This window comes from Gallinula chloropus (genome assembly GCF_964237585.1).
Source record: "Gallinula chloropus genome assembly, chromosome: 4".
Lineage (NCBI taxonomy): Eukaryota > Metazoa > Chordata > Aves > Gruiformes > Rallidae > Gallinula > Gallinula chloropus.
In genome coordinates this window covers 74,908,819-74,923,509 of record NC_140088.1, presented here as the reverse complement: position 1 = coordinate 74,923,509, position 14,691 = coordinate 74,908,819, and the positions used below count along the sequence as shown (strand labels likewise).

At 40.5% G+C, this 14,691-nt stretch overlaps 1 protein-coding gene across 1 annotated transcript in view; it reads right to left on the bottom strand.

Annotated features, from left to right (window-relative positions):
- Positions 1 to 10,038: 10,038 nt before the first annotated feature.
- TECRL (trans-2,3-enoyl-CoA reductase like) overlaps positions 10,039 to 14,691 on the bottom strand; it is a gene marked incomplete at its 5' end in the record, with an annotated part of 64,059 nt that continues 59,406 nt past the window's right edge. Inside the window, 4 exons of the mRNA XM_084262980.1 lie at positions 10,039 to 10,189; positions 11,743 to 11,788; positions 12,220 to 12,301; positions 13,619 to 13,680. Of these exons, the coding sequence (XP_084119106.1) occupies positions 10,062 to 10,189; positions 11,743 to 11,788; positions 12,220 to 12,301; positions 13,619 to 13,680 (318 nt within the window). The 3' untranslated portion in view covers positions 10,039 to 10,061. The remainder of the gene's footprint in view (positions 10,190 to 11,742; positions 11,789 to 12,219; positions 12,302 to 13,618; positions 13,681 to 14,691) is intronic.

Below are 14,691 nucleotides of genomic sequence, written 5' to 3'. Positions count from 1 at the left end.
TCTCTGGACAGTGAGGAAGTTGCAAACTCCATCACATCAGCTGGGGAAGCAGAGAAGCAACCTGTTTGTCACCTGTTTCTCTCCCATGTCCAACATGAACAACCTGGACTCTGGCCCTGTGTCTACACTCCCATTTTAAGCACAGTAGCACATTTTCAGAAAAAAAATGTGAGTGTACACTGAGTCTCAGGTATAGGACATTGCTTATACCCTCATGCTCTTATCCATTTGTTACAGAAAAGGTCAGGGCTTTCCAGCTACAATTGTTTCCCCCTTGGCAGAACGCTGAATCTTCCTGCTGCTTTTTTGACTTTTAGTTGTCTGAAGGATAAGGTTTGGTTCAGTTGCAGTTCAACCTATGTCAGACTCCCATGCACAGAGTGGTTAGAAGATGTTTCTGCTGGGGAAATCAAACACTCCATTTTCCAGTTTGCAGCATTCAACCCAGATGTTTTTTTTTCTCTGAAAGCTAAGGAATGCTGTCCATTGCACTTGTAATTTACAGTAATTAACATTGAAGTAATGCTTGGTTTGAGGGAAAGAAGCACTGTGAACAATTCATTACTAAAAAAGAGATTTGGAGAGGGGGGTCCCCAGTGGGAAATAGTACATTTTGATTCTGATTCATTTTGACTTTAATATAAATATTCAAGACTTTCTGTAAATCAAAAATTGGAAAGAAAAAAACCTTTTCCAGCTTGTGCTGAAATGTGTAGTGTTTCAGCTGTGTGTGAAATTCAAGCAAGCTGATAGATTAGTTGCATTAATTAGGAAAAAAAAAAAAAGAAAAAACAAACTAAACAAAAAATATCCTAGCTGAGACACTTCAGTTTCAGAGAACAGATGGCTTTCAGTTCTTGTGATTGTAGAATATTTTGCTGCAATATAAAGGCATATAGTATATCCTCTGGGGATGAAGGAAATTGAGATGGAAAGAAAACGTTGCAGGGAAATTCATTGGAAGCTCTAGAAGTAAATAGAAATACCAGGCACGATTTTTGGTGCCACTTGTCTTCACTGGGTTCAACTACCAAGCCCTACAGTGCTTCAGATCAAGGCAGTGGGTCCCTTACTTGCCCTGAGTTTTCCATCCTTCTCCCCATCAGGCCGGCAGCAAGAGAAGCTCTGTCTGCAGACATTTGTCGTGGCAGAGGACGTTTTTTATGCTTTCTGTACCAGCCTGCCTGGCTTAACCTTTTGACCATCCTTCAGCCTGCCTCTTCATGTGACCATTTTATCAACAGTTAAAATGCCAGTCAGTTTAGCCAGCCCTGTCTGCTGCTGCTGCTTGAAATTTTTATGTATCGTGACCTTGTTTGTGTCCTTAATTTCTGCTGAAGACGCTCATCTCCTTGCACTGTAACCGATGAATCAATGTTATTTTCTCTGCTGAAGGTGTACAAAGGAAACTTTGTTTCTCCCCTCACTCCTTATCTCTAATAAGAAAACTCCAGCAGTTTTTCTCTCTCTGTAACTGCCTATTGATTGTGTATGTCAACCATGCATTTGTGGGTGTTGAAGGATTTGATTTTATTCCTGTTTGCTCAATGATATCTGAAAAATGACTGCTCAAAGGGGATGCTGAAAAGTGGGGATCTTGTCAACATGCTTTATAACACGTTATTCACATATAATTGCCACAGGACAATGTGATTACAAGAGGTATTTCCCTTTGCTTGCTTAGTTATTCCTTTTGGATGATGGATGCCACTGAAATCTCAAGGTCCCAGAACTGCAGTAGGCAAGACTGCCTCATATTGCCTGTTGTGCGTGCTCAGATTTAGTGCTCTAATATAAACTGTTTTCCAGTAAATAAATTAATCATTTTTCTAAGTGTTTGATTGCAATGGCTGCTGTGCTCAATTCTGTTGGTCTGGGCAGCCACTAAGAGTGAGTAGGGTATGAGCCTGAACAAAGCACAGTCTGGGAAGGACTGTAAGAGTTGCTTATGTGGTGAAAAGCAAACATTCATGACTTGCTCAAGGGCAAAAACCTGTTTGGTGGGCTGCTTATTTTGATGGTTAAACCCATTGTGCATCTGGTTTCAGAATCCTGACCTCGCACCTGCAGCACGTCTTCTAGTACAGATGTGGCCAGCTTGTGACACCTCAACTCTTTGAACAGGTCAAAGAGGACTTGTGCGCTGAAACTGCTGACAGGGGCCGTGGTCTGTGGGCAAAGAGTCTCTGAGAGGGAGAAGCAGTGGCTGATGTAGTCTTTGGTCCATTCTGGGCTCAGGACTATCTGCACTGGAGCAGAGCATCCCATGGAGAACTCTTCAAACTGTGAATGACTCCTGAACTCCCTCATACATTTTGAAAGCCTTGTGTCGGCCCTAAGGATTTGGTATTGCAGTTTGTAAGGACAGAAAAATTTGCCACCCCTTCTCTGGGAAGAAAAGCACTTATTTTCCCTGAAAACATAATGAAGTAATCATAGAAAATAACAGGCCATGCATCCAGGATATGGAGAAGGCTGAAGTACTTAATGACTTTTTTGCCTCAGTCTTCACTAGCAAGAGCTCTAGCCACCCCACTCAAGTCCCAGAGGGCAAAGGCAGGGACTGGGAATATGAGGAACTGCCCACTGTAGGAGATCAAGTTGGATCTTTACTATGAGGATGGTGAGGCACTGGCACAGGTTGCCCAGAGAGGTTGTGGAAACCCGGTCCCTGGAAGTGTTTAACGCCAAGTTAGATGGGGCTTTGGGCAACCTGATCTAGTGATGGTGTCCCTGACCATGGCAAGGGCATTGGAACTGGATGCTCTTTGAGTTCCCTTCCAAACCAAACCAGTCTGTGATTTATGATTCAGTAATTCCCTGTATAACTTCCATTACTTTGTGGAAGTCCAACTTATGCTTACAGTGCCTGTGAGAATTGTTCTAAAACTGGTATTGCTAAAACAAATGCAAAAACATTTGAGGTATAGCTTCCAGCAAATATTTGCATGTGATCAGGTTAGATTGCCTGTTTATTTAATTTCAGACCCACAATCAAGATCAGCATTGCCTTTATTAGATTGCAGTAAATCTTTATTGCATTGCCCACTCCTGGGTAGGCGCCCAAGGCACTGAGCCCCTCTGAGCAGCTGCCAGCTCTCAGATTACTACAGCCCTGTTCTCTTTGTATCCATATAAGTACGATATGCATCTTCCTCTTATCTGCTAGGGCCCTCTCAATAAGAAAACACGTCAAACGTACACAAGAGTGCTGCAACTTCTGTTGTTGCAGGTTTATGGTTTACTAGTCAGATACTGCTGAAAAACTGGAAGAACTACATCTGTACTTTTGCAGAGACAATCCCTGAATAGCTTCAACTCTGCAGAGGTTGGGCGCAAAGGAAGTGAGGAGTGAGGGCTGGGGCAGTGTAGAGGATTGCACTTCACTGCTTTGAGATTTAGCTCTGTGGTCTGCCACTGGGTTACAGTGGGATGTTTGGCAAGTCTCTGAATCTATATCTCACATAGCTATTGGAAAGATATCTAAACGTGGCAGCAAAACGATGATGTATGAGGTAGTTAGGGACATGGCTTAGTAAGTAATACAGGTGGTAGGGGGAAAGTTGGTCTAGATAATCTCGGAAGTCTTTTCCCAAATTGTCTATGATTCTACTATTCTATGATTTTATGTGTGGGGCAACAAGTCTGAAATCAGTTAACAGTGTACAAATAGATTCTCCACCCTCAGAGTTTTGAAATCAACAGCTGTTTTTTTTATGACATCACTGCGTATATCAAAGCTATAATAGGTAAATAATTAAGAGTTAGAATGAAAGGCATACAGGTGCAAATGCAAAGCACCTTCTGCAAAGAGATGATGTAAACCGGAGGGTGGAACAGAGTGTTTGTATATGTGACAAATACTCCCTGTTGCTTTAAGAATAGGTACTTTGTTTTTCATTAGATACAATATTGGAGATGTGTCATCTTTAATCCATTTCTGTCAAGCTCAGTTGTCAGAAAGAGTGAAATTTCTTTCCAAAAAGTCATAGCTGCTAATCCCTAAAAGCACACTGTGACCACATTCTGGTCCTTCCATCTCCCTAATCAATGTTTCCTTCTGCAAGGATGCCCTTGAACCTGGGAAATGGCTTCATATTATTAGTAGAAAATACAAAAAGTACCTTTTTATCCTATTCTTGTCTTGAGAAAAAGGACACTTTTTAAAATATTTGTTTGTTTTGTAACTTGGTGTCTCAGTGTTTCATTCACCAGTCAACTGAAAACTCATCAACTTGTCAGTATGAATAAGAGGAAAAGAATGTTTGATGTGGTCTGCTTTCTTTGAAGCTTGTCCTGTAGTGCTTTAGAAGAGCCCCCAAATAGTGAAACCTGTAATTTTAAAGCAAAAGCCTTCCTTAGTGAGTATGGCCAGATCCTCAGAACTATAAAAAGGCATCACTGCTACAGCTATATTAGGTTTTCACAGGAATAAAGCTGAGTTTTAGGAGAAAGCTGTCTAACAATCAGATTTTTTTGACAAAAGATGTAAAGTTTACCTTTGCTAATGAGGGATTCATTAGTATTATTGAGTACTCTTACTGTATTTCTCTTATCTATAAATTACTTCCTCTTACTTGGTTACTCAGTTTTCAGACTTCAGAAGTTAGATAAAAGCAGGTATACATTAGAAGCTTGGGTGTTGTGGAGGTATTCACATGTGGTAGATTTTTTTAATCTAAGCACATGTACTTTAGGAACCACAACTTGTATTTTCCTTTCATAAAGAGGTTTTAGATTGACCATTACATTGCAAAGAAATTCAGCGTGGATTACTTCAATCATGCAGTGACTGATGCTCCTCACCTGGACAACTGCTTGTCCAGTCTGACAAAATGGACAAGGAAATGTTTTCTCAGGTGCCCTGATGGGGCAGAGCTGACTGAGAGCAAGTTTCTGGTGTGCTAGACAAACACATAACCAAGCAGCAAGAACATGATAAAGGGCCAGGATAGCTTGGCTCTTGGGTCTGACACCTGCAGAAAGAGCTGCATGTTTGAGTCACATATGGCTGAAGATGTGCAGAGACCACTAAAATAAACATTCTTCTGTGATGCTAAACATGTGTGATGTGAAAATTGCCTTTAATTGGAGCTATGCAACAGCCTTTAGACACTCACCTATGATAAGCCAGGCTTTTCATAATAAAATGTTATTCATTTAGATACTAATCTGTGTGCAATGACAGCACAACATTTCATTTATATTTATCTGTGGAACACTGGAACAGGCATACAGTACATTCCTCTAAGAGCTTTCATGAATGTTAATGGCAGGGAATATTGCTTGGAGACAAAACTTCTGCCTAGGAAAATACAGAAAAGGGAAGCCAATAAAGCATCATGTGGAAAATATTACCTTGCTGGAAAACTCTTTATGATTTGAATTAATTTTTAGCTCAGCAGCACTTGTTAAAACTATAAATAGATAAATAGTCGCTTGCTTTCCTATAGCTTTTTTCCTCTTACAGTGTGCTTTAGAAGTCTTCACATTCAGTGATTTTTATTTTATTATATTTTAGCTATCACTGCAGGCTCTCTTTCAGAGAACTACGTTGATATCAGGCTGCTTTATCTTGGTTCCTAGTGTGATAAAAGCCAGTTTAGAGTCACTTTCTTTATACAAAACAATGGAAAGTACAAGATATTTTGATGATAATAGCATCTTTACAAAAGGATGACCATTTGCCTTTATTCACTTCTCCTGCTTTCTGTGTCCTTTCAAGCTCTACTTTCCCTATGGAAAGATGAAATCACTGAGATCATTTTCAGTTCTATCAGCTGAGAAGATGTGGTAACCATCTTATAAGATAAGCATATGGCTGGGTCTTAAGGGCTTTTTCAAACAGGGGATCCAAATATAGACTGCTAAGTTGTGTACAGGAGCATCTGCCACTTCAGTTCCCTATCACAACACCTCCTTGCACCACCAGGAAGCCTAAGCTGGTGCCTGTTCATTTCCAGGTTGCCATTTCATGGCAAAAGCAGGCCACATAAACACTGAGCTGTGTACCTTAAAGCTTAACTTTAGGCTCCTGAATTTTAGTGTGTCGAGAATACTTTGGGAGAGATGAGACTTGCCCATCTGGAGGATCACAGCAGAATCCCTGTTTCTGGTTCCATTTCACCCGCCTGCAGGGACAACATGGAGGGACCTGGGTGTTGAGCAGTCTCTCTGTGTGGACCAGGCAGTGATTGTTTTCTGATATGCTTTGAGCCCACAGGCAGGCCAGGCAACATTGCTTGCACAGTCCTTGTTGGCCAGGTCAGGAAGGACTCATTAGGACTTAATTTGATTTGTTTTATATAGTCCCTGCCAAAACTCTTGTTTAGTAGGCCCAAAGTCTCTCTATCTACCTACCTGATGGAAGCTGTGAGTTGGGGGTCAGGATCTTATCACAGGTAACTAGTGACAGAAAAAGAGATAATGGCTGCAAGCTGTGCCAGGGGAGGTTCAGGTTAGAAATGAGGAGAAATCTCTTCTCAGAAAGGGTGGTTAGACATTGGAACGGGTTGCCCAGCGACTGGTGGAGTCACTGTCCTCCAGGAAGTGTAAGGAAAGGTTGGATGAGGTACATGGTTTAGTAAGTAATATAGGTGGAAAGGGAATGGTTGGACTAGATGATCTTGGAGGTCTTTTTGAAACTTAATGATTCTATAATATAAAATCATTCTGTTTTATGAAAAAATCTTGCCTTATTTTTGTCATCCTTAGCATGGATGACTTTGCTTCTGAGAAGCATTGAGCAGGAATTGTCCCTGCACATGGGAGCCTAACTGTGCCAGTGATTGCACCAACTCCTTGTATCTAATGAGAATGTGTCTCCAATGTCAACCACTCAATTTTTTTGCTGTATGGTACTTCTGCCTCCTGCTCCTTGTGACAAATAGCATAATTTGCCTCTAAAAGCTGTTAGGGAAGCCATGGGGCTGACGGAAGCCACAGGGAAGCTCAGGCCAGTTCTGGAGCACAGATCAGGGCAGGGCACCATGGGCAGTGGATTCACTGTCTTGTCACCTTTCCAGAGGTAAAATCTGAGGAAAACAGCATCAGAAAGAGATTTAGCTCAAAGGGAAATATTGGGGTTTGTTGCAAGTAATGGAGAAGCAGGATTGCAAAATGTAATTCACATTGTCCTGATTACTTTTCCTTTTCCATGGACTCCAGTACATTCAATGCACTTGGATGGTGACTCCATATTAAATGTGGGCAAAGTGAGGAGCAACTACCCTAGCTGCATTTGATATCTCATGTTGGATGATGACGTATTTCAGGGTCAAAGGAAAGGAATCAGTGATTTGCTAGTAGTGCTTTGCCTTCCTTCTACCAATGTCTCTGAAGTAGATCTTGGCTTAAGAGAAAATATTGCCAAAGTAATTTGCAGTTAACCATTTCATCCCTTATCAGCTGCTAATACAAGGAATACTAGTATATTCCGAGCTCAGTAAGGCTTTTTATTTTTTTTTTCCCCAGGTAATCACTAAAGTCATGAAAATATTGCCATGAAAAGATTTGTGTGGACACAATTGTTTTGGTTCAAAAGCTGCATGGCACTTGTGGTTAAAATCACTGTCAAATACTTTATATGATAATACTTACCTTATTGCCTGGCTTGGTTTTTTAATTTATTTGCTTGGATTTTTTGCAGTTTTCTGGGCTTCAGGCTTTTTTTTTTTTTTTCAAAAGCAAGGCCCCTTAAATGCTTATCAAAACCAAAGACTGACCATTTTTATATATTTTTTCACTTTGAAGCAAAACGTGCCAGGAAGTTAACTTACCTCTTCTAACTTGGTTTTATAGCTCTTTGTGTAACACTGTTCAGAGCAATTTTACCTGGTCAACACCCTGCTGATGAATCTCAAAATATCTGCCATGTTTATCTGAGACAGCCTTCTGTAATGAAGCTTCATTTGCTCCTACCTTGCGTTTGCTCTTACCCCTGTTTTGGAACTCTAGTGATTTACTACAGGAGCCAAAACCCTTCTCACACCCACTCCATGTACCGAATGACCAACTAATAAGCAGGGAGGTAAATAATTTCTGAAGTACTTCTTTTGCCTAAGCTCACTGTGGAATAGGAACCCCACTCCTAGCGATTGGAATAACTTCAGAAACATGCCTTGAATAAACTTAAAGAAAGCTGCAGCCATTTTAATCGAGAGACCAACAGATAAGTAAGTAATTTTGGCAAGTAACCCTCCCACGCATACTATTTTAAATCTGAAGATTGTTAAAATCAGAAATTTAATAAACATGAAATGAAAACAATCCCAGAGACTGGATTCGAAAAAATAGACAACCGTCTTGAGTCATGCATCTAACACTGGCTGGAAAAAAAAAAAGGGTTTCAGAAATATTGTTGTTAGGTATAAGTGACTAAAGAGTAGAGAAAATAATTTTTCAAAAATAGGTCTTTATTAGCAGTCTGGGTTAGAGAACTGGATGTTCACTGTGTCTTGGGTTTTCCACTGAAAAGAATAAAAAATTTGAGGTGTTCACAGGTTACAAGTTAAAAAATATGGAAAGCGATTTATTTACATTAGCAAGATGAAATTGAGTTACAGTGGCTAATAGGATAAGTGTTGCAAGTTAGACTTTAGAAGAGGGATATGAACCCAATTTACTGGGCAAATTAACTTTGTTAGAACACTTGAGCTGGCGCAAAGATAACAGAGCCTTTTGGAGACAAACTGCCTGCCTTGCTTGTGTACGCTGGTGTTTCTCTAATGATTAAAGTTCTTTAGGCAAGCTTTTTCACCAGCCTAAGGGAGTCAAAAGACACTGATAAATGTGCAACAGAAATAGAATGAAAACTGGGCTTAGTGCCCTAATTCTCTATATCTTAATACCTGCTGAAGCAGTTCTAGTTCTTTTGCTCTCTGTAACTAGAATTGCTAGAAATTGCGCTTCTGTATGACATGGGTGCCACTGATTTGCAGCTGGAGCTAAATAGAGTTTCCAGGACTTGAATAACAAGCCCTGAGAATTCCTTACAAAATAATATCCTGGAAAGCAAGGTAGAAGATAGAGGCTGACCTAATTGAAGGGGACCTGAAGCCTTTCAGCCAGTGTCCATCTGAGGCAGTTCAGATATGGACTGAAATGCATTTGGCAGGATCCCTTTCTGTTTCGATAACAGGCTGTACTCTGGTTCACCTTATGCCCATGGATTTCACAGTGCTTGATACAAAATAAGTCAAATGGTGTTCACCACTTGACTACAAACAGAAAAGGGGATCTTAACACACTTGTTAGTCCAGAAAGTCGTCTGCTATTTCCAGAACTGTTTAATGTGAAAAAGAGTGATGGACTTCAATGATGTACCCAAGGTCATGCTGCATATAAGTAGCAAGATGGGAAGCACCTGACAAACTGCTTGATCCCTCCTGGGATCATGAGGCTGATCTGTCTACCTGAAAATAAAAGAAAGCTAGACCTCTATGCCGTGATCAATTCAAACCAATTTGTATTGAACAATTTTCTCTGAGATTCAATTAAAAAAAAAAATGGAAAGAAAGAAAAACCTTGTAAAGCTCGAGTAAACTGTGTTAAACAGCTTAGCGGTTGTTCTTTGATGTGATGCTTTAGAGGAGCTGAGGCAGAACACGCTGTTTCTGTGCAGTTTAATAAAAATAAGGCTGTGAAATATCTTCTGATGCAAAAATCCAAGACTCGTGTCAACATCTAACACTGAACATTAAAATTACCAGGCTTGAATGCATGCATATGAGCTGTATTCGTTAATACTAACAGGCATCTGTGCCTATTTACACCAGCAAAATATCTAGTCTAACATTCAATATAAGCAATTTTCTTGTCCCTTCCCAATTAGCTCCATTACAGAAAATCTAATTAAATCATATCTTTTAGCAGGAACCAAGAATTCAAGAGCTACAATTTTTTTCACTTAATTAAAAGCTCTTCGTCTTGAACTGTTAATTTTCTGAAAAAGATATGCAGTAGTTCTTCCTCTGATCCACTTTCGTTACTGAATAAAATGGCTCATTTACTCTGTGTTAGCTTTTGAACTGTACACTTAGGCTCCAACGCCGGTGAGGAGCTTAGAAGATGATAGGAATCATAGCTGCTTTTCTCCGCACCTCTGGATAAAATCTCTTCAGGTAGATCTTGTGTTTCTTTTGGGCCCAGAGAGACATCTGTATTACCATCAGGAAAGCAAAAATGCCAACTACCAAGGAAAAAGAGGACAAAAAAAGAAAAAAGAATCATATGTCTTGTTTCAATATCTGTTTCTATGAATAAAAGAGGGTTTATGGAAAAGTCTGCATTCTCTTCTGTGAGCAGAGACGTTAAGTCTGCCCCTGCTCTCAGCCTTGCAGTTGCTGATATCCCATAGCCTGAGGCTCAGCTTCCACATCAGAATTCACACAGATGATGTTCATATCTATTATACACAGCCTGTATCACCTATGATTTCACCATAAATCACAAGACCTCCTTGGGCATGGTGCCATCTCCACACAGAATTACCCATGGCCCCTCTCAACAATTTTTCTGGTTTCCTTTTGCCTATAACACTTCTTTGTTTTTACCTCTGGCTCCCGCCCATAACAGGGAGCTGGGCTGTAGCTTCCTGTTGTATGGAAGGAGAGCTCAGCCCTGGAGGAAGTGGGCAGTAGGGATACGGACAGGTTTAGCTGCCTGGCCCTGCGGTCTCACAATGTCTAACAACCTATAGATGCCCAGGGCTTGGCTCTGGTTGTCAGGAGCCAGTAAGTGGTAACTCAGCTATCTCCCCATTAGGGCTTAATAACACCAAATGAGGAATGTTTTTATAGGGCCTTTTTTTGCAAATTCATTATCCTTTCTTCTTTAAAATAAGCTAGTGGAGCAGAAACATTCATTTGGCATCTGGTCAAGTTATGTTTGGGACAATTACTGCAAGGATGTGTGTGTTGCTCCCTGCCCTCGTAAACACAGCCCTACAATGCCCCCGACTTTCAGGTGATTTCCACCCCAGGGCCTATAGCACAAGAATGTTGTATCTTTTCAAACAAAATTAAAAGTTTAATTTTTCCATGATGCAGTTTAATCCCCTTTAGAAATTCTTTTCATTTGTAAATCATGTGGGGCTACTTTTTGCAAGTAACTTTTATAGGTTTCTATTTTGGAATGAAAAAATAATTAAAAAGTGTATGTTTTGGAGAGTTCAGTCCCAGGGACCATGTTTTATGGGTTTGTAGGTCTCTAAGGATGCAGGAAAGTACTGAGCAAGAGTTGGAAATGCTACTAAGCAGGCTGCAGTTACGAGCTGGAATCCTGATATAAGCAAACAGGGAGATGCTACCTGGAAGGTGTGTGCCTTTCCTATTTTAAAATACCAAGTACATCCATTTTCCCCTCCCTCTCAGAAGTGTTATTCTAGATTTACAATGCAAAGAAACTTTTCTTCATTTACAGTCAAAGGATTGACTGTAAATGAAGAATACTGACTTTTTTTTCCCCTAAATTTCAAAGTCTGTTTTTCATGATGGAAACAACAACAATATTTCACAAAAAGCAGAGTGGATTTTGAGCAAAACAAGGTGTTGCAATAATTTTTCTCCACAGGTTTCTGCATAACACTTTAAAGGTTTATTTAAAGGCTTATACAGTCACATCACAGGGGAGATTTGATGGCAATATTTCATCTGCCATAATTTTTTGTCAAATTTTAGTTTTCCAGAATTCTCTTCAGCAAACAAAAATCTGGAGGCTATTTTTATTCTGTTTCAAACTTACCTGGCAGGGTTTGTGTCATCACTGTGAAACTAATCCAAGACCCAATCTGTTGCAATGGAAAAGGCAATGTTAATTGTATACTCTATGTAAAGCAAAAGGGCAATTTTTCAAAAGTGAGTGCTTCCCCAAAAGCTCCCCCTGGAAGAAGAGCACAATACTCCTCATGGAAATGAGAGGAAAAATAGCTAGAAAGGGACCCGTCCCCAAGTGCGCTGGATGGGGGTGAAGGGATGGATGGTAAATCTGTGGGTCACTGGAGACTCCGTAGCAGGGGGAATATCCAAAAAAGTCATGAAATTGGTGTGAGGGAAGAGAAGGGTCTGGTGAAGAAACATTTGTGGGAGGAGTCTGACATACAGAACATGATGATTGGTGTGCAGAGGGAACTGCATGGAGGCACTGCAGATTTTCTGCAGGCAAAGGCTGAAACACAGTAACTACCTACCCTTTGCATATAAGCAGAAGAAAGTCATGTACCTCATATGTGTAGTTGGGACAGGATACCAGCAAGAAGAGCCACGTGAAGGGGTTGTAGGTTGGACTTGGAAAACAGGCTTTACTCCCTTTATGAAAGTAAACAGGAGAAAAACAAAAAACAACAAAAACCCAAATGTACAAAACCAGTTTCAGTAGAGGGAAGGGAATGGAGCCTTATCACAACTTGCCTGTGTAACAGCCATCCCCTTGGCCAATGCTCCCAGAGTAAAACTTGCTAAAAAAGTTTCAGTAAAATCTTTTGAGACAGCAAAAGATGTATTTATCTTAGTGAGAATGCTGCTTAGTGAGCCACGTATCACTTTTTACAGGAAAGGTCTGGCAGTTCCAAAGGATGCAACCTTTGTTCAGAGAAAGAGAGAAACGTGGTTTAATGTGCACTAGCTGGCAGGCGAGGGCTAAGGGCACTCTTCTGTGATATAATGGATGCAGTTGTATCTTAGCCTGACTCAGGAATGTGAACCTGTCCCTTCTTGCATCCTCAGCCTTCATTCTAGGGTAGGACAGGAAAACAGCTCCAGAGCTAACAGCATGACTCCCTGCAGCAGCTGATAATGCTCCCACAAAATACCACCTATGCAACGCTTTTTATTTTAAAGTTCCAGCAACAATGGTGCATCTTTCATACTTGCAGGCACTGATAATGCTGATGAATTATTTGGCTCTTGCTGCTTTTCAACGGAATTAGGCTCCTTGCAACAAACAATGTAAGCACCTGCTTTAACCATAGCACATTGAAAGCTTTCTGGAATAGAAGCTGACTTCAGTGTGTGAACCTGGCCATACTGTGGTGAAGCGTTTTCTTGTCAGAGTGAGAAATTATACCATTATTGCTTGAAAATATATTTTCCTTTTGACTATATATAGGATAACTTTTATTCTCATGATACAAAAGACCCTGAAAACCCATGCTTGGAGCATCCTTTTAAGAGCATACATACACTTTGATGCCTGCGTAGGTATTCATGAGTCTGTCCTTGTGTGTTTGTATATATATGTGTGTGTGTGTGTGTGTGTGTTTGCATGAGATGCACGTACCTAAAAAACCTCTGCAATCTAGTTTAAAAGTTTTTTAAACCTATTTAAAATTAAATACTCTGTTGCCAGTCAACAGAATGTTTTAGGGAACTTCCATGCTTAAATCTGTATTTAAATTGCAGTTGTGTATAATTAAGATAAATTCGCTATAAATTTTGGAACAACAGTCTTGCTAACGTTTCCTTGTCACCACATTTATTTTGAAGATGTTATAACAATGGCACGGTACCTACTTCATCTTTCTTTATTCTGAGGATGCAGATACATAAATTACTGTGTACCTGCAGAAGATGGATAGGTTAAGCACACTTCAGTCTTAAACAGACAAACAGGAAACAAAGACAGACCTGAATGATTTTGGTGAGCTAAAGCTACGTTGATAAAGTGATTTCCAGCTTCACACATCTGCAAGACATTAAAAACATGTTTTCAATTGTATGCCTAAAATGCTGCAGTAACTGTGTTGCAGTGAGTAACCAGCATCCCCCAGTTACAGCTTAGCCTCAGTATCCAAAAAAGTCGGCACTCTGAAATGACTGTCCCATGGGAAATACATTCTGTGAGCTTTCTCACATGCACAAGTGTCTAGTGAGCACCATGAACACAGCCTGGGGTGAAGCCCATGCTTCAGCTCCGCAGAGCTCAGTGCAGGCAGGACTTCAGCGTGGTTCCCGTGCCCAGCATGTGCAACGTGTTTTGGTCTGTGGAGATCAGAGAGGCTCCCTGAGGTTTAAGAAATTTAGCAAGATACTTGTCTAAACTGAAAATCGTTGTCAGGATTTGGATATAATCCAGCCTGGAGCTAAGCAGGTGAAAAGTTGACCACTGGTTTGGTAAAGTTGTCATGAATCAGTGTCCCTGCCCTCTTCTGACACACACCTTCAAAGGTGTCAGGCCTAACACCTTTGTTCCAGAGCACAGTAACTAGGTCTCTAGGTAAGTCATGGAGGAAAGGGAAATAAGGCCAACACAAAAGGCAGTGCTTCTCTGAAGGGCAGACTGGTCGAATGGATAGTGGTCAGAAATCGATAAATTAAGGGAGGCACCATTATTCCTGGCTCTGCTGCTCTGGTTATGCCATCTCCAGCCCAAGCCAAACTCTCAAACATGATCTGTAATCTTTGAAGGGTTTAAATGTTTGGAAGAAGTACCGTGTCTGTCGATTTGGTTATACAGAAGGTGATTTCAGATTTGCTTGTGGCTTTCAGCACTTCAGCAATTAAAACTACTGTAAAATCAAAACCAATTATTGTCCATACTTGAAGTGGGAACTGCTGGGAACACTGGTTTCAGCTCCTGAAAAAGAAAGCCTATCAGTGCATCTATCTAGTTTTACAGTTTTCATCTTTCCCTCTGCTTTATGAAGAAAACCAAAAATGCTGTACAGATTTCAGTCTTGGACTGAATTGAACTTTT